This window comes from Ostrea edulis, chromosome 2 (genome assembly GCF_947568905.1).
Source record: "Ostrea edulis chromosome 2, xbOstEdul1.1, whole genome shotgun sequence".
In the NCBI taxonomy this organism is placed as follows: Eukaryota; Metazoa; Mollusca; class Bivalvia; order Ostreida; family Ostreidae; genus Ostrea; species Ostrea edulis.
The window spans coordinates 41,674,081-41,697,868 of record NC_079165.1 but is presented as its reverse complement, the minus strand read 5'-3'; the positions used below and the strand labels follow the sequence as shown (position 1 = coordinate 41,697,868).

Sequence of the window (23,788 nt, the reverse complement as noted above, 5' to 3'; positions counted from 1 at the left end):
ATTATACTACGTCAGCTGTAGACCCAAGCCTAATACTCTCCCTATACCAAACGTTAACTTGTTTCAGTTGAAATTATATATTTTACATGTACGTAAAAGTGATGATGAATTTACTGAACCCAAACACTGGATTTTCACTAAAATCTTTCGTCTTGCATAAAAAGACACGAAGTTCGGTGTTTATGTGAACATGTCTTATTGTTTGTGATATATATACAAGAAATTCATTAATTTTTGCTAAAACACCTCTTGAACTTAGACCAAAAATAATAATTGTAAACGTGTATGATATGAAATAGCGAGTTATCTCAAGAGAGGGGGCGAGTTGTCCCGAAGAGGGGGCGAGTTGTCTTGAAGGTGAGTTGTCTTATGGGCGAGTTGTCCCCATGATGGGGCGAGTTGTCTTGGGGTCGAGTTGTCCTGATACCTTGGTGTTTTCGTGAAAATTTCTTTTTGTTTGTAATTTATATACTATCTATAAGAAATTTATTACTTTTTGCTAATACACCTCTTGAATTTAGACCAAAAATAATAATTGTAAACATGTATAATATGAAGGGGCGAGTTATCTCAGGAGAGGGGGCGAGTTGTCCCGAAGAGGGGGCGAGTTGCCTTGAGGGCGAGTTGTCCCAAAGAGGGGGCGAGTTGTTCTGATACCGTGTGCAAGCCTCATATTTTTAGCGATAAAAATTCAATAAAGGTATCATACAAAGTATTGTCATTTGAGATAATGGCCATATCTCTAAAGTTAAGAATTTTTATATGAAATTTTACCTTTGAAAAGTTCCAGGTAAAAATGAATCTTGAAAGTATTATTTTGGAGTATCGCTGTTTCTTCTCTTACATGTAAAAAGATTTCATTTAAATGAGTTTTAGGATTTCAAAGTTTTACAGAGAAGATTCGTAAACATCTGTGTCGGAAACCATTTTTTTTTTACGACGACCTTTTATGTAAAAATTAATTAATACAATTTTGGGACATTTTTTCTGGATCATAACTTTTTTTGTTTTTTGACACTAGCCATTGATATTTGGTATGTGGGTATACCATATGATAAGACAGCGTGCTACCTGTCATTTTGATTACCTTTGACGTTGACGTTTTATGTAAAGGTCAAATAATAGAAGATTTGGGGTAAAGCTTTTCATATTTTGCATACTGTTATACCATGATAAGGCAGTGTGTCATGTGCCATTTTTTATAACCTTGACCTTTTAGGTGTTTTTAAAACTATGTAAAATGGAAGTGCAGACATTAGTTTTAGTGTGCTAAAACAATTCTTCCTAGTTATTTCCTGTTTTGATTTCTATTATCATTATTTGATATGGCTTTGTTTGCTTTATATGTATTGAAAAAGCGCCTTCAAAGAAACACAGTGGCCTTGTGAAATGTCACAAAAATATTTTTAACAACACTTTTTTTTCTAAAATGTATATTGATCGTGTTAAAAACGTTTCCCAAATGTCGTACGGTAAAATTATGACGCCAGTTTACTAGAGACAGCATTCTGAACAAAATTGTGACGTCCATTGCAAAAACATAGGAAACAATGAAAAATATTAGGCATTTTAAGCATATCAAGACAACTACCAAAGTTAAGAATTCCATGAAAGTCATACGTCTTTCGGAAGTGACCTTAGGTCACGGAAGACCCTAACACGATAAAGAACCACCACTGCCACGGCTTTGATCACTATGTTTAGGTCATAATTTGTGTTACTTCACATAAAAGTTGGTGTCGTCTTTACATCGGTGAAACATTCTTCCATAAGAGGTAAACAACATTCGAAGAAACAAAAAAAAAAACAACAACTTAGAATGTCATAATAATGATATCTCAATATATGTTCATTTAATAATGTACTGAACAATATGAAAGGAATGAAACCATTCAAAAAGTGCAGTTTGAAGCATTTGTTTTAATTTACACAACCATTTGTATCAGCAAGATTTAACATATCGTCTTCATTTAATTCCTAGAAAAAATTCAAATCTTTATAGATGTATCTTCAAAATATAACCAACGTTGTATAAATTGTATAACTACGATTTTAAAATCTCATTTTTTTGTTTGACTTGCAAAATGTCGTAGACCCAGTTGCACATACGTTAGTTAAGTTCAATCCACAGTTAACGTCCAGTTGACTCTGCATAGATATAAGATTTAATGAAAAGATAACTGTTAGTTAAATCTGCCTGTTACTAACCTTCGTACAGCTGTGATCTCTTTCTTGGTGTTACTTTCGGTGACACTGGTGAAAAAAACCCAACAAAACACCTCAGTTTTAGTATTACATGTATTTTATGCTTTATTCTATGTATTTATTGTTCTTTGTTTTAGTTTATTTTTATTGTGTTACATGTAAAGCGCTTTAGAGAAATTGTCTTAATTAGATAAAGCGCTATATAAATGTCCAACAATAATAATGATAACTAGAATCGTGCGTGTCGTTGATATGTTTCAATAACAGATTAGAATAAGAATTTTTAATGTATTGTTATTTTTACAAGCAACTTTCTGCAGTTATATCTTTTCTAAAATCTCATTTTTTTCTGTTCAAAGGTTTTCCAGAAACGCAAAGATGGACGGGTGAATTTCAACCGGAATTGGGTAGATTACAAGTATGGTTTCGGAAACATTGGTGGCGAATATTGGTTAGGTATGTAGCCATTTTGATCCGATATGTTCATATTCTTAAATTCAAAATGATTAAAGGTGAAGATAACGAACAATGATCAATCTAATACCTCCCATAGTGAATACAAAATAGAAAGTTGGGCAAACACGGACCCCTGGATATACCAGAGGTGGGATCAGATGCCCAGGAGCAGCAAGCATCCCCCTTCAACCGGCCACACCCGCCGAGAGCCCTACATTCCGATCAAGTAAACGGAGCAGTCCGTTGTTAAAATCGGTGAACCAAGAACGGTCCAACAAGGCAGACAGCATTTAACCCAATGATAGTTTGTATTGGAAAACCAGATCACTACAATGACCACAGAATTTGCGAAATGCTGAACCCTAATGAGATTCCTGAAACCCCTGCAACATCATCTTGTTTGTCAGTAGCCTGCCTCGATTTAAAAACTGATCATACGCAGAATAAGCTCCTGTGCATCGAACCAGTCGTGAGACACAAACACCATACGCAGGTGACAATAGAACATCGCCATACAAACATGGAAAGCCGACGACAGAGAAGCAGAAATCATTCCTTTCGTCATATAACGGAGCTGCCAGTCTGCCACCAATACAATATCTAAGAACGAAGCAGACGTGGTGGACTCTGTGGTTGCCCCCTTTCGAGCTTACAGGGACACATCAAACTGGCATACGAACGAAAAGGACCATGGATAAAACGTCGTTGACACATCCAGATGAACAGCAAGAGATCCCTTCCTCTCACGCAGAAACCTTCGAACGAACTCCGCCACATAAGAATATTGAAAACAGGTGAACCAACAAAGGAGCACCAACAGACCGCCGAAAGACCCGACTACCAAAGATCACGAAGACACTGCCAATGAGAAACTCCAGCACACTCATACACATGTATATGATCTATCACCTGGTTATGATACATGTAACATAAATGTAATAAAGGAAAGTATCATTTTATTTTTGATACGATAGAAACCTTGACTATTCTGTTAATCAAATTTAGGCGGGAAGGTATATCAGCTTGTACAAAACTCTTACATGGGATGTACATTGTATCTTAACCAAATATGAGACATCAATATTGAATGGTTGATAGTAATATGAATAGCTTGTATAGGCCGCATCTCTGTAGGTTATTCATAACTTGCATTGCACCATCTGTATTAGGTTATTTTATAATAGCTTCTATAGGCCATATATATATATATATATATATATATATATATATATATATATATATAGGTTATCAATAGCTTGTATTGTATCATCTGTATTAGGTTATTTAGAGGTTATTTTATAATAGCTTCTATAGGCCATATATATATATATAGATATATAGGTTATCAATAGCTTGTATTGTATCATTTGTATTAAGTTATTGATATCTTGTACATACTGCATCGTCATAGGTTTTTAAATCTAGGAAAGATACTGACAAATCAGCTGATATTACAGGGGTTTCAACAATCTCGTTTGAAGTAAGAATTTTGCAAATTATGTGGTCGTTATAATGATCTTATTTGCAAATACAAGCTATCATTAGGTCGAATGCTCTCTGATTTGTTTCATACCACGCTCTTTACTTACTGATTTTGACTACGGATTGTTCAGATAGAGGGCTCATGTCACGTCAACACGGGAGATGCTCACTCCTCCTAGGCATCTGATCCCATGTCTGATGTCTGTCCAGGGGTCTGTGTTTGCGATACTCTTGATTTTATACTATTTGTGGGATTTTATGTTATTTTGGGATCTACTCTATTTGATATTAATTATAGGAGCTATGAGATTGATCACTGTTTGTTATCTTCACCTTTATATAGGAGTTATGAGATTGATCACTGTTCGTTATCTTCACCTTTATATAGGAGTAGTGAGATTGATCACTGTTCGTTATCTTCACCTTTATATAGGAGTTATGAGATTGATCACTGTTCGTTATCTTCACCTTTATATAGGAGTTATGAGATTGATCACTGTTCGTTATCTTCACCTTTATATAGGAGTTATGAGATTGATCACTGTTCGTTATCTTCACCTTTATGTAGGTGTAGTGATATTGATCACTGTTCGTTATCTTCACCTTTATATAGGAGTTGTGAGATTGATCACTGTTCGTTATCTTCACCTTTATATAGGAGTTATGAGATTGATCACTGTTCGTTATCTTCACCTTTATATAGGAGTTGTGAGATTGATCACTGTTCGTTATCTTCACCTTTATATAGGAGTTATGAGATTGATCACTGTTCGTTATCTTCACCTTTATATAGGAGTTGTAAGATTGATCACTGTTTGTTGTGTTCCCTTTTTATTGTTCACTGTTACTACGTGAAATGACAGGGGTCAGAGGGCCGCATATAATACCAAGAAAAATGAATGTGTCATTTCTTTTTTAAATTTATTCTTTATTATCTCTGAAAATATTTGGAATTTTTGTAGGAAATTTAGTGACAATTTACACGTGTTATATCAAATCGAAAGACGGAATGCAGTATGAAATGCATGTATTTAATTTTTTTCTTCAAATATGTTGCTTGTTAGACAAAAATCTTATAATTAAAAAATTGTATCGTATGTGATATGAAGTATCTGAAGAAAGTAATAAACAGTGCTTCTACGATGTCTTACATTTATTTGGGGTAAAATCTAAATATCAACTCCGTGGTACTTCTAGGTAATCGACGAATTCATCAGCTCACGTCACAGGGCTGGTACATGTTACGGGTGGATATGTCAGACTTTGCAGGAAAGACTAGATATGCGGAGTATCGGGTGTTTTCTGTCGGAAACCAGAGCAGCAGATTCAAAATCACGGTGGACGAGTATAGAGGAAATGCTGGTGAGAATTATATTCTATGTCGCGACTGGACAACAAATCATTATTTAATCGTTGACTTTCAATTTAGGTAATTTCACCTTCAATCTTTTATTTGATTGTTGATTCTTCAAATATATCTTAGTAACAAATAAAAATGATAAGATAAGTATGTTGCAGTATTAGTAATTTTTTTTTTTTTATCAATTAGCACGCATACACCGGTTATCAACGTCAGAAAATTGTAGTTTTCCTCAAACAGCATTATCAAAAATTCACAAAGACTTGTTAAAACGATATAATAGTATTCATAACAATTTCATGAAACTTTAGAAAATATACAAAACGTTTGTGAAAAATACACGAATTCTATTACATAATGGACTTGATAAATATGTTAATGAAAACAAAGTTATTGCCTCTGGATCCAATATTTTGAAACATATGATTGATTATTAGTCCTCTACCGACGATGTCGAAGGGGACTTTAGGTTTTCGCTCCGTCCGTCTGTATGTCTGTCTGTCCGTCAGTCCTGCAAATCAGTTTTCCGGGCTTTTTTAAAATGTGCTTGCAGATATTGATTTGATATTTGGTACAATGGTTTGCCATAACAAGTTACAGATCAAGTTCGAATTTCGTTTCGGCCCGTGGATTTTTCACTATGTTATGGCCCTTGGACTTAAAAAAATAACATGAATTCTCAGTTTTCTGGACTTTGTTTAATGTGCTTGCAGATATTCATTTGATATTCAGTACATCATGATAATTGCTTTGCCATAACAAGTTACAGATCAATTTTGAAGTTTTCTTGGTCTAGTCTTTGTACCTGAATAGTAGTTGATTTCCAACCATTGATATTCCTATCTTGGTTTCCCAATCTTCCCTTTAACCATAACCTTGGTCTCATAATGAACTTCGAATATTGTTGCGGTCCAATAATTTTTGCCTCCGGTAGGGGACTATATGTATTGCTATGCAATACTCTCAGAATGCTTGCTCATATATAACCTAGACTTTTGAAATATTTTATGATCAATAAGATTTTATACAATAACTATTGAAAAAGATTCCAACATAATTTATGTTCCTGTCATGCATAAATCTGATTAAATCATTGACTTTGTGAATTCTTATGACGTCACATGAGGGTGGAACTACGTCAAAGCCTTAAAAATGCAATCAGCATCCCTGTTCAATAACATTTTAGGAGGGAACTTCTGTCTTTGACAATAATCAAACTGTTTGGGGAAACCTTTGTTTAAAACTACAATGATTAAGTACAATATACCAATGTGTATTCGATATATAAGATGTACATTTAAAACAATTTAATTCACTTAGAATACTACAGATATCCATACATACAATGTACATGCATATATACATCTGTATATAGATATTTTCATACATAAATATTTACATTCACGGAATAGACTTATGCTTAGCACTCAGGGCTGTAGCAGTGAGAGTTTTTTAATGTCCCAACGCCTGCCGCAACACGAGCCCTCCATTTTTAAGGTCATATCCGAAACATCTGTGATTCACACCTCTTACGACCGAGCATTTGGCAAAGGAGCAATCACCATCTATGTTTACGTCATAGATTTAACACGGCCATATGGCACGAGCGAGGCTGGACACAATGTTTTTGTTACCAGCGGCACTTGTCAACAGATACAGGTTTTCTAGGACTATCTGGATTTTTTCCTGACAGATTTCGGTGCTTATACCCGCACTTTCTAAAGAAAGTTCGGGTATATTGTTGTTACCCTGTTCCGTCCGTCCGTCTGTCACACTTTCTTTATCCTTAAATTCCTCCTTCATCTTAAGTAGTAACCAATTGACCTTTTGGAAGATGATTGGTGGTGTCCTGTAGATGTGCAATAAGCTTTCGGAATTTTCATTTTCACCCAGGGGACGAAATGGGGGGTTAAAAAAACCAATTTTATACATACACCTGGTTCCCAGAATTCCTCTTACATTTAAAACAATAGCAAAATCATATTTTGGAAAATGAATGGTGGTGTCCTGTAGATGTGCAATAAGCTTTCGAAATTTTCCTTTTTACCCTGAGGCCCAAATGGGAGTCGAAAAACGACATTTTTTTTTCTAAAAAAGACCCTGGTTCCCTGAACTTCTCTTACATTTTACGCAGTACCCAAGTGATCTTTTGAAAGTTGAATGGCGGTGTCCTGCAATAAGCTTTCGGAATTTTCATTTTCACCCTGGGGCCCAAATGGGAGTCGAAAAACGACGTTTTTTCTAAAAGAAATAAAAACCTGCTTCCCTGAATTCCTCTTACATTTCACACAGTATCCAAATGATCTTTGGAAGGTAATTGGTGGTGTCCTGTAGATTTGCACTAATGTTTCAGAATATTAATTTTCACCCTGGGGCCAAAATGGGAGTCGAAAAACGACGGGTTTTTTTTAAAGAAAAAAAAAACCCTGCTTCCCAGAACTCCTCTACCATTTTATGCAGTACCCAAATGATCTTTTGGAGGGTAATTGGTGGTGTCCTGTAAATGTGCAATAAGGTTTCCGAATTTTCAGTTTCACCCTGGGGCCCAAATGGGAGTCGAAAACGACGTTTTTTTTCTGAAAAAAAAACCCACTGGTTCCCAAATGATCTTTCGGAAAATGATTGGTGGTGTCCTGTAGATGTGCAATAAGGTTTCAAAACTTTCGTATTGGCCCAGGAGGAGGGGAAGGGGGGGGGGGGCAAATGAGGGCTGAACAATGACATTTTCTGTCATAAAGCTTGTTACTTGAACTCCAAGGAGTAGTCACATGATATTCTTCAATGACCTTGAAAAGTGTGTCAAGGTCAAAGGTCATACTTTCTCCCAAAGGTTTGGGGTAAACTATGAAAGTGTGGGGTCAAGGTCCAGTTCCTCCCCAAAGTTTGGGGTTAACCTTGAAAGGGGGTCAAGGTCAAAGTCACACATGAAGGTGCGAGTCTTCACAAGCGACGCAATTCACCACGTACCACGCACGTAATCCCAAAGGGAGATAAATCACCCACCTTTCAACAGCTGTCTAGACCAAGTACTAGAGACACACACAGACAGATGACCGACAATGTATGCATTCCTTGGAGAAACAGTATCCGCAGTAAAGCTCGGTCAACGTCAAGGATGACTGCATGCAACCCTTTCGACAGAAACCTGACACAGTGTACAATATCACTCACATCTGTGACATGCCCCAATGCCCACTCAAGTGCACATCATGGAAAATAACTGTCGACATAGTCTAACCGCAGGTCATTTCCATTAAAATAGCGAACCAAACCTTCTATAATGAAGGTGGGTGTAATGGAACCAACTGAGTGCCAATTGACATATCTCCCCAACAACATTGGGGCCCCAGTAATGATTTTCTAGCAATACACAAAACTGACATTCTACACAATTCTCAACTTCTACCCAAATATTTTTTTAATCTCTGGTAATGACATGTCAATTTCCATTTCTGCCTACATCAACTCAAACTGGGCCTTCTTAAATACATCAACCCCCCCCCCCCCCCCCGCAACCAACCAACCAACCAATATTAAAACAGGCATTTACACATACACACACACAAAGATATATAGAGTTTAGTATCCAATTGAACTCATTTTTATTTGACATTTCACCTTCTGTAATTGTAAACTAAAAATGATAATAATACTTGATAATATATAGACTTCTGACTTGCTTGATCATCCCCTGTTCAAATTGTATAAAGGAAACTCTTTCTTTCTGTCTTTGCACAGCCTCTTAAATCCACTTACAAGTAAACACGTCCTATCGTCTGCTTACTGTGTTCTTAAAAGTTGAAGTAGAAATTCCCGTCAACCAACTTTCCCCACATGTCCCTGTTTCGGATCTTTAAATAAAAAAGCCACTTTATCAATGCACAATGACTACCATTATACATGCAAACAAATAAACAGCATAGATACCATTCAATTTCCGTTAGATCTTCTCTATGAATTATCCAGCGTTTTAAACCCTGATCACTTTGCCTTCGTATTTTTTTTGCACACGTCATGCTGGGTCAAAATATACTTGTCGTAAAAATTACACATTGAAGTTGATTCTTAGTGTTGCAGATAATAATGTTTCATATATAGCTTGTGAACTAGATTTTGTAAGATGTCTGATTGATTGAATATTGTTTAACAACCCTCTCGAGAAGATTTCACTCATATGGAGACGTCACCATTGCCGGTGAAAGACTGCAAAATTTAGGCTTATGCTCGGCGCTTATGGCCTTTTAGTCCGAAATATCTGACGTTTTTCTGGCTTTTTTATGATTTTGATATTTACCGTGCCAGGAAAACGTCAGAACCGGCGCCATTACGTAAACTGGAAATTCGCCGCCTCGAGTTGGAGGCGGCATTCTCGGACCGATTTTAAATACTTGCGAGCCGAATTTAATGTTAAAATCATAATTAATCAATAAAACGATGCTTCTTGTACTTAATAATATCGATTTTATGGGTTCTTTAATCACATAAACAATCTCATTAAAACATTTTAACAAACTGTCGAGCTGTTTTGAGTCACGTGAATCGTTCGCTCAAATGACTGCGAAACTATTCGGTTGACTACAATTGTGTGCTTCTGTTTTCGAATTTTGGAGTTGTATTTTCTTTTAATCGATATTAGTAAGTACAATAAGTATCGTTTTATTGATTAATTATTAGTTTAACATTAAATTCGGCTCGCAAGTATTTAAAATCGGCCCGAGAATGCCGCCTCCAGCTGGAGGCGGTGAATTTCCAGTTTACGTAATGGCGCCGGTTCTGGCGTTTTCCTGGCACGGTAAATATCAAAATCATAAAAAAGCCAGAAAAACGTCAGATATTTCGGACTAATGGCCTTTGAGCAGGGAGGGATCTTTATCGTGCCACACCTGCTGTGAGACGGGACTTCGGTTTTGCGGTCTCACCCCAAGGACTGCCCCATTTAATCGCCTCTTACGACAAGCAAGGCATGTCTGATAGCTATTTTCATTTCTAGACCGATTGCAGTCACTCGCCCTTTAGGACTATCTCAATGAAATAATTTATTAGATCTATAGGCCTACCTCTTTGTCAGATAATTTAAGTCCTACATCTGTAACATTACCTGTGATATTTAAAAATATTCGGACTTTCTCAGCGCGGCGATATGTTGTTTACAATAAAAATCCAGACATGACGCAAATTGTGCACATAAAATGATGACGTAGTGTCTGTATAACAAGACACTCCCCGTTGAGGCCTCATCTGAGCAAACGAACAGGCAACTAAAAACATCGAATTCTCTTATCATGGAAAATTACTCGTTTACAGTAAAATTACAAAGAACTATGAATTACAAGACCATTTGAAATTTCCAAATAATTTGTGAGATGATATGGGACGCTCAAAATTAACAAAACTAAAAATGTTTGTCCACCCTCTAGAAATTGAAACTGGTAGATATTCAAAACCACGTATTAAAAAAGAATGTCGTTTTTGTCATTTTTTAAAACTTTAGTAGGTGAACTACTGGGGTTTTTTTTATGACTGCTTCATGTATAAAGATATAAGAAAGAAATATTACCCTTTGAACATTACAATTCAATTAAAAAGATAGTATATCAAAGGAAAACAAATGTAAAACCGTTTTCATTGAAATGTATGAGAAGTCTCGCCCAACCATTTGCACACTCGATCAAGCGAAGTGTCATGCTGTTATTAAAAATAATAAAATCCCACAGATAAAATTTACATTGTCACTTCTTATATCACAGCTTTATCATATATTTATTTCCATACTCAGTCCCACCGATAACACATTGAAAGAACTAAATAATTTATTCGTTCATTTTTATGGAGTTAAATGTTGATAAAATCAAACGAAAAATAGTTACACAAGATTATACAAATAGTGGGCTAAGAATGGTAGCTTTGGAATGTTACATTGAGGGATTAAATTCAACATGGATGAGGAGAATAATTAGGAATGATAACTCTAAGTGGAAATTTTTTTATTAGAGAGGTTGATTGATATTGATAAGTTGTTAAATACAGGATCTGCTACATTGACCATATTAAGGAAAACATACAAAACACCTTTTGGAGAGATGTATTGGTGGCTTTCAAGGAAATTCAAGATAATTATGCTATTGAAACTTGGCAAGTTTATACATGCCAAAAATTCTAGTATAATAATAGGTTTAGAATTGGAAATCAGTCTGTGTTTATAAAGTATTGGTATGAAAAAGGCATAAAATTTGTCTATGATTTATCAGATACAAATGGTAATATACTATGTCTTGAAAAACTTCAAAATCAGTCGAACATTACGATCAACCATTTGACTTACACAGGAATTAGGCAAGCCATACACCGACGATAAATTCTATGGATGGGAAACCATTCTTAAACCATATATTCCATTGAATATAAGTTTTTGTACTATAAAAAAGTGACCTAAACCCATGGATAAAATTTCAAATAAAAAAAGGTGAAGCCAGTTGGTGAAAAAAAATGGGATAGATATTTCAACATAACATAAAATCAGTGGAAAGTAATACATAATCTCCTTTTTTCAACTACACAAAATAATAAATTACAATGGTTTCAATTCAGAATTAATCATAATATTCTGACTACAAATAGTTTTATGTTTAAAATTGGCAAATTAAACTCAGATTTGTGTGATTTATGTCTAAAATGAAGAAGAAACAATTTATCACCTGCTGTGGGATTGCCCCATTCTCCAACAGTTACTTGTGGAGTTCATTAATTTATGTAATTAAAAAAATGTCATTTAAATTTGAATATTTGGAGAATTAAACAAAAATGAATCAACCAAAACATTCAATATTATGTTATTGTCCATGAAACATTATACACATAAAATGAAATGTTTAAATGATAACTTATCCAAGGTCTTGTAAATGAAATATAGAGTATGTTAAGAGCCTTATATGAAACTAGTAGAATTATTGATTTCATAACCAAATGGAAGAAATTATTGATAAAAACTCTCTCTCTCTCTCTCTCTCTCTCTCTCTCTGAATATGACACAAGATATAGACATGGACCAAGATGGTTATTTAATATAGTGATATTAGATATGACATCAATGATCTAAATATGTTTGTCACATAGTCATGTTTGTCATCATATATTCATGTATAAGAGTGTATATATCAATATGGAAATAAACGTTGAAATTAAAAAAAAAAAAATTATCTCCAATTATGAATTAGTGAAAGTAACGCTTATCTTTTATTTCTATGGCATGTCAAACGTTGCAAAATTTGATATTTTCCATTTGTATTGTATACATTTTCATTTGTATTGTATAAATTTTTATTTGTATTGAATAATTTTCCATATTTCTATTTCGTATTCTATATTTCCATTTGTATTCTATATTTTCAATTTGTATTGTATAATTTTCATTTCTATTGTAGATTTTCTATTCATAGTGTATAATTTTCTATTTTTATTCTATATTTTCCGTTTTTCATTTGTATTGCATAATTTCCATTTGCATTGTAAAATTTTTAATTAGTATTGTATCCGAGGGATTGTTCATTTTGATTTGTTACAAAGGATTTCATTGGATTAACCTAAAGTTATCGTTTATCAAATTTGGTAATGTGGAAGGTATTTAAGATGGTTTACACGAGGTCAAGTTCAGAAGCCACGTTTCGCAGGAAAGTATACATATACCGTATTTGCTAAATGCAATGGCGTGAAGACCCGCACCCCCTCTCCAAAAATTAAATTTATCGTTTTTATGCGCCTATTGTGATTAGCGCATACAAGCTCTCCCTCGCTTATTAATCTCGTGTTTAACCAGTGGCGGATCTAGAAATTTCTGAACGAAAGGATGCAGTAAACGGCTGGATGTCTGGGGACTGTCTTGAGATCCCTAGTGAGTCCAGGGCAAAGCCTTGGTTGGGAGAGTCCCCTGAAACTACTCAGTTCTGACTAAACAAAACGTACCTGCTTTTTGGACATTTTTTAAGAAGATCGTATTTGTGAAGGGATGGTTTGTGTGTGTGTTAGTGCTGGATTCCCCATTGCTAGCTACATACTTAACCAGTCCTACATGGAACCGGTCGCGGTATTTCAGTGATACATTCTTTGGTTCGTGATCGTGGGGTCGTGAGTTCGAGGATATACTTCACCTACAGCTGGTGACGTCTCAATATGAGTGAAAAATTCTCGAAATAACGTTGACTAATGAAATCCTTCGTAACAAATCAAAATGAACAACCCCTCGAATACAGTACAAATGACAGAAAAAATACAACACAAATGAAAATTATACAATGCAAATGAAAAATTATGATACAAAAGGAAAATATAAAATACAAATGGAAAATTTATACAAGAAAAATGGGAAAATATACATTACAAATGAAACATTATACACCACACATGGAAAATATCATACAATATGAATAGAAAATATAGAATAAAAATGGCAAATATAGAATTCCAATGGAAAATTATACAATACAAATGGAAAAGATCATATATCGGAACGTTTGACATGCCATGACATATATTTCAGGGAACGCAATGGCGGTTGTGAATGGAGAGCCCTTTGTTACAAAAGACAAAGATAGGAGTAATTGTTCTCAGAGATTCAAAGGAGGATTTTGGTACAAAGCTTGTCACCACGCTAACCCTAATGGCCTGTACCTAAAAGGAGGCCATGCATCTTTTGCGGATGGCGTGAATTGGTACCACTGGCATGGTTACCATTACTCCCTGAAAACCATGGAGATGAAAATCAGAAGACTTTAGATAACTCATTCCGTTGCAGAGGAGGACTGTTGAAAACCATTTCTTATTTGAATAAAACGAGAAAAAAGACTTAGTATTATTATATATATATTCTTAAAGGCATTTTAGAATTATGAGGAGGATAAAACTCTCAATATAAAAACTACCTTCACTAAGTAACCTCTACAATGATCCAGAATGACATGAAGAGGTCTTTGGTAACTCCTAATTGTTGTTAGAGCAGGTTCTACATGTCAGTCAGGCTTTAACTAGAGCAGTTGGTTCACTATTGGCGTATCATTGTACCCGTGTATGTCAGGGTTCTACTACCTTACGTTCTCCCAAGTTAAACTGGCTTGATTTCTTTTACAAGTTGTAGTCCATTTCACAACTTCCTCAGCATGTCAGTCATCACTGTGCAGAAGTCGATGACCGTAGTATACACAAGGTTTCAATAGCTGATAGAGTAGGATACGGTTAATAACTGGATTATTTGAAATCGTGAATGTAATTTTTTTTACCGATCAGGTCAACTGCCATTTATTATTATCGTAATATATACCAAGGTCATCGGATTTTACACAGTGAGTCCTATATGTATTACATGGAAAAGTTTGTCTTAAATTCGTGAGAAATAAAATAACCGTCGATCGGCTCAACTCAAGTGTTGCATCATCTTATTAATGAAATGTCTGTCCAAACAATACCTACATTTCCAAGAAATAGAACGATTCTTCTAGATGGCTTAAAATAACGTGGCTCACTACACCCAGAAATAGTTTCTCAAATCATAGTTGTAACTTTCTGCATGTTTTCGTTATGGTTGCAGATACCGTGCTTATTTTTCTGGTACGTACTTCTTTATCTGTGAGTCATAAAGTTTACGAAAATCGAAATTGTACTTGATTCTCTTTACCTAACAATCGATCTACACCCATTCATGGCAAGATTTAGCCATATATGCATGCCTTGTTGATCGAAGGTTAAATTGGAATAACTGGTATGAAACACGTCAGAACATTTGATTCTATAATAGATTGTACTGGATCGTTATAACGACAATATAATTTGCGAAATACTTACTTTAATTGAAACTGTTGAAACCCCTGTACCATCAACTTGTTTGTCAGTAGCCTTCCTTGATTTAAAAACTGATCATACGCAGAGCAAGCTCTTGTGTATCGAATCAGTTGCGAGAGGTAAACACCATATACAGGTGATAATGGAATATCGCTACATAAATATGGGAAGTTAACGATGGAGAAGCTAAATTTAAAGAAACACAATCCCGTCACACAAGCATTCAATGGCATTAAATGAGCTCATTCAGTGATAAGTGTGCAATCTCCGACGAATTCCAACCTTGTTAAAAATGTGTTTGAGGGTGCAAAAAGATGTACCGCCACACTTGTTCAAACGAAGGAGCCGATAGTTATGGATCTCACTGACAAGGTGCACGATTCTATACACGAGGAAGAAAATTTGTGTTCTCAGCGACCAATATGTCAGTGTTTACTTTCATATTCAGGATTTCTCCGAGTGACTGAGTCACTAAGCCTTACATTTTGCGCAAAAATAATGAAACGACAATCTTCCCAAAGGTTACTCAAATTTTGTTGCATAGTTGAATGCGAAAATAACAATTATCTAAAGTTGAAAATTTTCGTTTTAACGCAAAAAATATTGTACTTTCTGATGGTCTATACAAAGAAGTATATACAAAAAAAGAAGTGCAGCATGTCGTGCTGTGGATAGACTCAGAATTTTGACAGATTTTCCGAGAAAAGAAGTAAGATAGAATGAGATAAAACTTATACGTGAACTAAAATTTACGTTGGGATCAGTATGACCGTTGGAAAACCAAGAGCAAGAAGAAACGCACGCAAGACTTAGTGGTGGATCCAGGATTTCCGAAGGGGGCATGTAAAAGTCAAGTACGTCTATCTTGGGTGCCAAAATACTCAATTTGTGACGAAAAAATGGAGGGGAGTCCAGGTCCCGTCTGAATCTGCCACTGGGACTATCGATGAGCTGCTTTAAAAGTAAGTGCTATTTTTATCTGAACACGTCATCTGTTAGTTTAAAACATTGGTCAATTGAACATGGAGGGGTTTTGTTAAACTAGTGATTTATAATTACTTAATCATAAGAAGCAGGGAATAATCTCAAACTTGAAAGGCGAGTGTTGCCCTCCTAAGGGATATTTTAAAACAATTCTACGCAACACGTCATTCAAAATCACATGATATAAATATGCATTTAAAAGTCAGAGTCATTATGAAGAAACCTTTGAATTGCTGATGATTTTCAAAGCGCAGTTGAGAGCAAATCGATGCAGTCAAATTATTCAAAATTGTCTGTATCGATATGATTTTTATCATTTTATCAATAAGTGTTTTAAAAACCACTTGATTAAAATGTGGAAAACTGAGCTGTAGTGTCCTCTTTAAGATTTGCGACATATTTTTTCATCAACTACACATGTTAATTTTCTTTGAGAAAATTAAAACAGATATATTTTTTTTCGAGATGGAAACTAATTAGTTATATTACGAACTGGCGTTTTTAAAATCCACAAATGCACAAAATATTTTCTTATTTATGTTCTTGAAAATTTGTGACAAAAAGTATAATGAAAGAACATGGTCTAATGTTGAATAATCTTTGCTAAAACTAGCTTGGTTTTCATGAAAGGTGAAGATAACGAACAGTGATCAATCTCATAACTCCTATAAGCAATAAAAAATAGAGAGTTGGGCAAACACGGATCCCTGGAGATACCAGAGGTGGGAGCAGGTGCCTAGGAATAGTAAGCATCCCCTGTCGATCGGTCACACCCGCCGTGAATCCTATATCTTGATCAGGTAAACGGAGTTATCCGTAGTCAAAATTAGTGTGCCAAGACCGGCCTAAGAATGTGTATGAAACACGTCAGACAGCATTTGACCCAATGATAGGTTGAATTGGCAAACTGGATCGTTATAACGACCATAGAATTTGCAAAATGCTGACTTTAAACGAGACTGTTGAAACATTTGCATCATCAAATTGTTTGTCAGTAGCCTGTAACGATTTAAAAACTGATCATACGCAGAACAAGCTCCTTTGTATCGAATCAGTCGAAGTATGTACACACCATATGCATGTGACAATGGAATGTTGCTACATACACTTTGGAGGTTGACAATGGAGAAGCTGAAATCATCCCAATTGTCATGAAATTGAGCCGTTAGTTTGCCCTTAATATCTATTTTCAAGAAAATTTCTAAGTAAAAATCAACTTCTGCAGCGTAAGCTTCAAGACGTTTATTCAAAATACACCTGAAAAGTTTGCCCAGATAGGACGGTAATTTTCTGGTGAGATCGGGTCGCCTTTGTTTTTGTATGTATATAGGTTTGACAACTCCAAGTAGTCATTCATCTGGAGCAAAACCATTTTCAAACATCATGTTAAAAACATTTTGTACAAAGGTAAAAATATTGATAGAGTTGATGTGATATGTTCATTTACCATATCATAATCTGGGACTTTTTCGATTTTTATGTTTTCTAACAGCCCTTTTTATTTTGTCCTCAGTAATTACACATTTAAGAATCTCATATTTCAAGAAATTCATATTTAGTTCATAAGCTTACTCCCATTTATGTAAGGACACCCCCCCCCCCCCCTGTGTTTCCATATTATACAAACTAGACATTCATTCCTTAGATTTATGTTTTGACATTTAATTTGTTTGTTTAATAATCACGGGGTGGGGTTTTTTTTTCAAGTTTAATGTCACGTACCTGTCATAGTGTTTTCATTGACAATGACATTCGCCAGGAAGCATGGCTTTTCTTTGCCTATCCCTTTAGTTCAAAAGGTAAAGTTTTTGAAAAATAGGTCAAAGTCCAAGGTTACTATATCAAAAGTTCTAATACCATATCAAAGGCTTGGTCAGGAGGCATCTAAATATGAAATATCAAATCCCTATCCCCATGGCTAAAAAAATATGGCCAAGGTTAATGTTTTTGAAAAGTAGGTCAAAGTTCAAGGTCAACAGTTCTGGTAACAAAATAATTGTCTTCTAATGAGGCATCTATATTTGAAACATCAAAGCCCTATCACTCATGGTCCAAAAGATATAACCAAGGTTAAAGTTTTTGAACAGTGCATCAAAGATCAAGGCAAAGGTCATTAGGTCAGATGTCTTCTATCAAAACAAAGGTCTCTTCATGGGGCATCTATATGTAAAATATCAAAGCCCTATCCCTTTTGGTTCAAAAGATATAGCCCAGGTTATAAAAGTTTTTTTTAAAGTAGGTCAAGATCACAAGGTCAAACGTCTTGGTATCACAACAAAGGTCTCTTCATGCGGAATCAATATGGGAAATATCAAAACCATATCCACCTTGGTTTAAAAGATAGAGCCCATGTTAAAGTGTGATGCCGACACCGGGGTCATGACAATACATGTACAGAAACTGTAGCTTTCCGGACAGTCGTCCCGGTGAGCTAAAAAGAATGTGCATGTTCTTTTTTCTTTTTTTTATTCTTACATGCAGCGTATTATTCTACATTCTAAATCCATGCGAATGGATTCGAAGCAGCCATATTCAATACCGGAAATCAATAATGGTAAACATTAGATTGAGAGGAGAGGAGTGGTAATGGCAAAATGCTCTTAAGTGAATGATCTTGTTAAAATCATAACATAATCAATAATGTTGACGATATCTAAATACAGAAATATCCTTTGCATTAACACTCCACTCCTAACACCGTTACACGTACATATGAAATGTAGTTTATACTAACTGACAGTAATCACATAAATTGCACCGAAGATGAAAGTCAGATAATAATGATAACGTCCGAATTCGCACGAAAGTAAAGAAGTTCGCTTGCAATAACTGGAAATATTTGTAATTAAATGTATTATGTATACCTGACCCGACTGGTATAGTCTGTCCTGTCTGTAAACAAACTTCCTAACACGTACAGTGTATGTGGAGAGGCCCCATAGCTGGCACTCATTACTGGGGCAGAGGGTGTGGGTGGGTGACAAAATTTTGATAGAAGAAAAAAATCCCCCCCACCCCCCAATAAAAGTTTAACTCAACCCAAAGCTCAAAATCCTTAATAATAATGGGTGGGGGTCCCAAGGATTTAATTCATCAGTTCAAGCTTCCATTCAAATTGTTTTAAAAAAGAGTAGGGGGGGGGGGCTGATTTACCTAAAGAGACTTGATCGAAATAATCTTCGGTTTCCCTGTCAGATAAATGATTTTTCCAAATTTTTTCCCGGTCAATTTATCATTATTTTAAGAAACTGTTATGTTTTCTTCGATGTGATGAAGAACAAACACAAAAGACAAGAAGCACGTTGAAATTTTCACATCTGTATCACAAAACTGGCGCCTTGTGCATACTGCGCATACTCAATAACCAATAACCAAGGGCGATAACTCAAAAACCGAAATTGGCATATATGTTACAGAAACGACATTAGCATATACATATATGTAATACCATTAGTTTACAATATTTAAATCTTTGTTGTTGGCAAAATAGAGAAAGGTGTAAATTTTTATATGTTGAATTGTAACCTATGATTAAACATTGAGTATGTCATATTGTTACATTGATCACTGTAGAAGGATATCGAGCAAACTGTTACAGTATACATTCTTTGAGAACACTCTATGCATCTTTATTTCACACTTTTGTTATTTTGTACTGTCCTCATTACTTATTGCACATATGTAAACTGATAATTAAATTTTTTCATCAATCATGATCGAACATACATTTTGCTAATTCAGGAGGGGGGTCCACTAGATCCTCACATGCTCTGGACTGAATATATATGCATATTTTCTTTGATTTCCTCCACATAACATCTAAGTGTTCTCAATTAATACATGGATTATAAAGGAAAGAACGCTTTCAATTCATCATTGACAAAATGCCTGACCACTAGTTTGCAGTACAACAGGACGAAGTACCGGATACTTTTTAGAATACTATTTAGAATACTATTTAGAAATATCTGGATTATATTCATAGATAAATGTTATGTCTTTCGCTGATATCACATAAACATGATGTACAAATTCTCAAATCCCATTTCAAGTGGAATCATAACATTCCACAATATTGCGATCATTTTGTACCTTCTACATACTAGTATGAAGAGTGCATCAAAGGGGAGGTAATTCCAGCAACAGGTCTACTTCAGTAAAAGATCCCTATTTTTCATATATAATAGTTATTACTGTAGATTATTGGGATTTATTGATTAGAAAATATTAAATCTATATATAAACTTGAATTTCCAAACAATTTATATATCTAATATCACAAATTTTAAACTCTTAATCTTTTAAAAAAGATAATTTGAAATGCTTAAAATATTCATTTTTGTCAATTTTTAAATTTCAATTGCAAATGTACGACCAAAAGTCCAAAATACAATTTTTTATATTTTACAGACAAGGATTTGATCTTTAAGTATTATATACTTTTAAAGTAATTTAAGCGTTACTTTTGTAGCAACACCTATTTTAAAACTGACAATATAACACAATATGAAAACGTTTGGCACCATGCCAAAATACAGGCTCCATGTAATCTCTATATGGACACTTGCATGTGAAACATGATTTCTCCATAAGTGGTTTACATGGAAATATCTTTCAAAAATCTATTCTTTTCATAAGTCTTCAGAATGGAAAACACCCGTCCGGTTTGGTTTTTCATTTTATGACGATGAGGTATCGGTGGTTAACTGTGCGTTTGAGACGCTTGAATCCACGGTAAACAAAGCGCGAAGCAAGTGATCGTCGACATGCCACAGCGTTGTTCTGTGCCGCTCTGTAGTAATTATGGTGGACATCAGTTCCCAAAAGACAAATATAAACGTTTTCAGTGGATTGTTGCAATCAAAAGAATTGATCCGAAATCAAAAAAGTTGTGGGAGCCTAAGAATGCAGATGTTGTTTGCCACCTTCACTTCTGCGAAAGTGATTACAGGGACACGTCAGGTTAGAAGCCATAATATCGATCATTATCAATGTAAAACACATTTTATAAACTTAATGATGATATTTGTCTTCCGTTTTTATTCATATTCAATTTGAGTTTCAATTTGATGTCATAAATACAGGCCAAGTAATTGCTTCTTGTTGCGTGTTGGAAATTTTGATAAAAGGGCTCATCACTTATAAATTCTGGCTATATACTAGAGCTTCCTTCCTCTATTTCTTAGAACAAGTCAGTCTTCTTAACAATAAAGTCAGTTCAGATGATGCAATTCCTAGCCTGTATTGCATTAATGATTTCATATTGCTTGTATGTACATACAAGTGCAAGAACTTTGAATTACATTGCATTTATTTGATTTGCATGTGTTCGTGTTGCTTTCTGTTTTCTTTTATATTTCAGAATGACGAAGGGAATGGTAATGACAGGCAAGTGATATTATAATAATCTTGCTAAGATAACCAAATAACCATACATAAAGTGTATGTAAAGCAAAGAATAGTCCTAACAATAAATATTCAGCAATATTAGTGTTGGAATAATTTAATTACCAACAATAATCAGTTATCTTTTGACTTTTTAAAGATTAAAGCATTAACAATTCACTTTTTAGTCACAAAATGTATGACATAGATGGAAGGGGACACTGTACCTTAATGTTTTCATTCATAATATCATTTGTATGCCAGGTTTTACAATTAGCATATTCAAAAGTTGAAATATATTTAAATAAACCCTACCCCATTTTGCCTTTGCAGACCAAAAAAAATAAATGTTTTTAAACTTTATCCAATCAAAAACATGAATTAAGTGATTTAAAATATGCCTTTTAATTCATGTATTTATTTTTTTGGTAACAAGCTCATAACAAAAAATGAAAAAGTCTTTCAAAAATTAAGAAAATTGAAAGAGCAAACCATCATCTTGCTATAAGGATAATGAAATTTTGTTTTCAGCTGACCGCCTTCGCCTTAAAGAAGATGCTGTTCCTTCCATTCTGATCCCTGGGGAGGAAGTTTCTGGCCCAAGCCCAAGACAGTTAAGATTTAAGAGGAGAAACCAACCATTGGAGGAACCTGACATTATGGCCATGGGTATAATGATGATACTTTAGTGCTTGTTGTGTCACATGCACAGACATAAAGGAATCTTTAAGTCTGCATTTAGCCATATCCACTGCATGTAAAACAATGCTTTGATAGGCCATTTAACTATTATGTCACAATGTAAAAGTCCACAAATATATACAATGTCAGAAATTTGCTGATAGGGCATTTAAGTTATGTTAGGTTAAGTCCAAAAGGGAAAAAAGAACATACACCACATCAAAAGAACTGAAAAACATTCTGTACTTTCAGTTAAAGATTTAAGCGAGGTACTGTATTGGTAAGACACGTGAAATCTCCACCTATTTTTACTTGTACATGTATATTACAGGTGTACAGCAAGAAGTGGTTATAGATCATACAGTAAAGACTGGGCAGGCTGATCAAACACCAACAGAAATCCAGGATCTAGGGAAAAAATTTGAGCAAAATCCCTTTGCTATGAAATGTTCCATTGAAAATTTTAAAGATAATGCAGATGCTGTTTCGTATTACACTGGTTTCAGTAATTACGATCAGTTTATGATATTTTATCACTGTCTTGGTCCATGTGTAAATGAATTAGATTACAAATGTGTAACTTTAGAACCAAGGGATCAACTTTTTTTAACTTTGATGAAATTGAGACGGGCTAAAGAGGATTTTGAATTGTCACTTTTCTTTCAAGTTTCAGTGTCAACTGTATCTAGGATTGTAACAACCTGGATAAATATTTTGTATTTCCAGTTAAAGGAAATGAACATATGGCCATCACAAGACACAGTTCAAGATTTTATGCCTTCAAATTTTGCAGAGAAGTTTGCAAACACTAGGGTTATACTGGATGCCACCGAAATACCAGTTGAGAAGCCGTCAGACGTCAATGCTCAGTCCATCACTTGGTCAAATTATAAGCATAGAAATACTATAAAGGCAATGATTGGAGTGACTCCCAGAGGGGCTGTGTCATATGTTTCCGATGCTTATGGTGGGTCTGCAAGTGATAGAATGATTATTGAAAGATCTGATTTATTGAAAGATGGTATGTTTGAGAAAGGCGACAGCATCATGGCTGATCGAGGCATCATGGTGCAAGATCTCTTTGCTAACAAGGATGTTCAAGTAAATACTCCAACATTTTTGAAAGGTAAATCCCAACTTGAAGCCCATGAAGTAGTACATGATCGACGTGTAGCTTCAAAACGCATACATGTAGAAAGGGTCATTGGTCTGGCAAAACGTTTTAAAATTCTAAAGAATGAACTTAGTCACAGCAAAATTCAGCTTGGATCCCGAATCATTTATATCTGCTTTGTGCTAAGCAATTTTAGAAGGTCAATTGTAGATAAATTTGCATAAGTTGTGATGATATTAAAGCAAAAGAGGCTAAATGATGATGTGCAGTTTTAAACAGATTTTCTCAATTCA

General features: G+C 34.8%; 2 protein-coding genes across 2 annotated transcripts in view; both read left to right on the top strand.

Moving 5' to 3' along the window:
- The window catches only part of LOC125678077 (fibrinogen C domain-containing protein 1-like), a 29,290-nt gene extending 14,949 nt beyond the window's left edge, over positions 1-14,341 (top strand). The window contains exons 3-5 of the mRNA XM_056154039.1: positions 2,565-2,661; positions 5,341-5,505; positions 14,037-14,341. Coding sequence (XP_056010014.1) covers positions 2,565-2,661; positions 5,341-5,505; positions 14,037-14,272 — 498 coding nt within the window. The 3' untranslated portion in view covers positions 14,273-14,341. The remainder of the gene's footprint in view (positions 1-2,564; positions 2,662-5,340; positions 5,506-14,036) is intronic.
- Positions 14,342-21,047: 6,706 nt separating this feature from the next.
- On the top strand, positions 21,048-23,719 carry LOC130051679 (uncharacterized). Its single transcript, XM_056154038.1, has 4 exons — positions 21,048-21,277; positions 21,678-21,703; positions 22,232-22,369; positions 22,713-23,719. The coding sequence occupies exons 2-4, from the start codon at positions 21,679-21,681 to the stop codon at positions 23,717-23,719; spliced, it is 1,170 nt and encodes a 389-aa protein (XP_056010013.1). The 5' UTR covers positions 21,048-21,277; position 21,678.
- Positions 23,720-23,788: the final 69 nt, after the last annotated feature.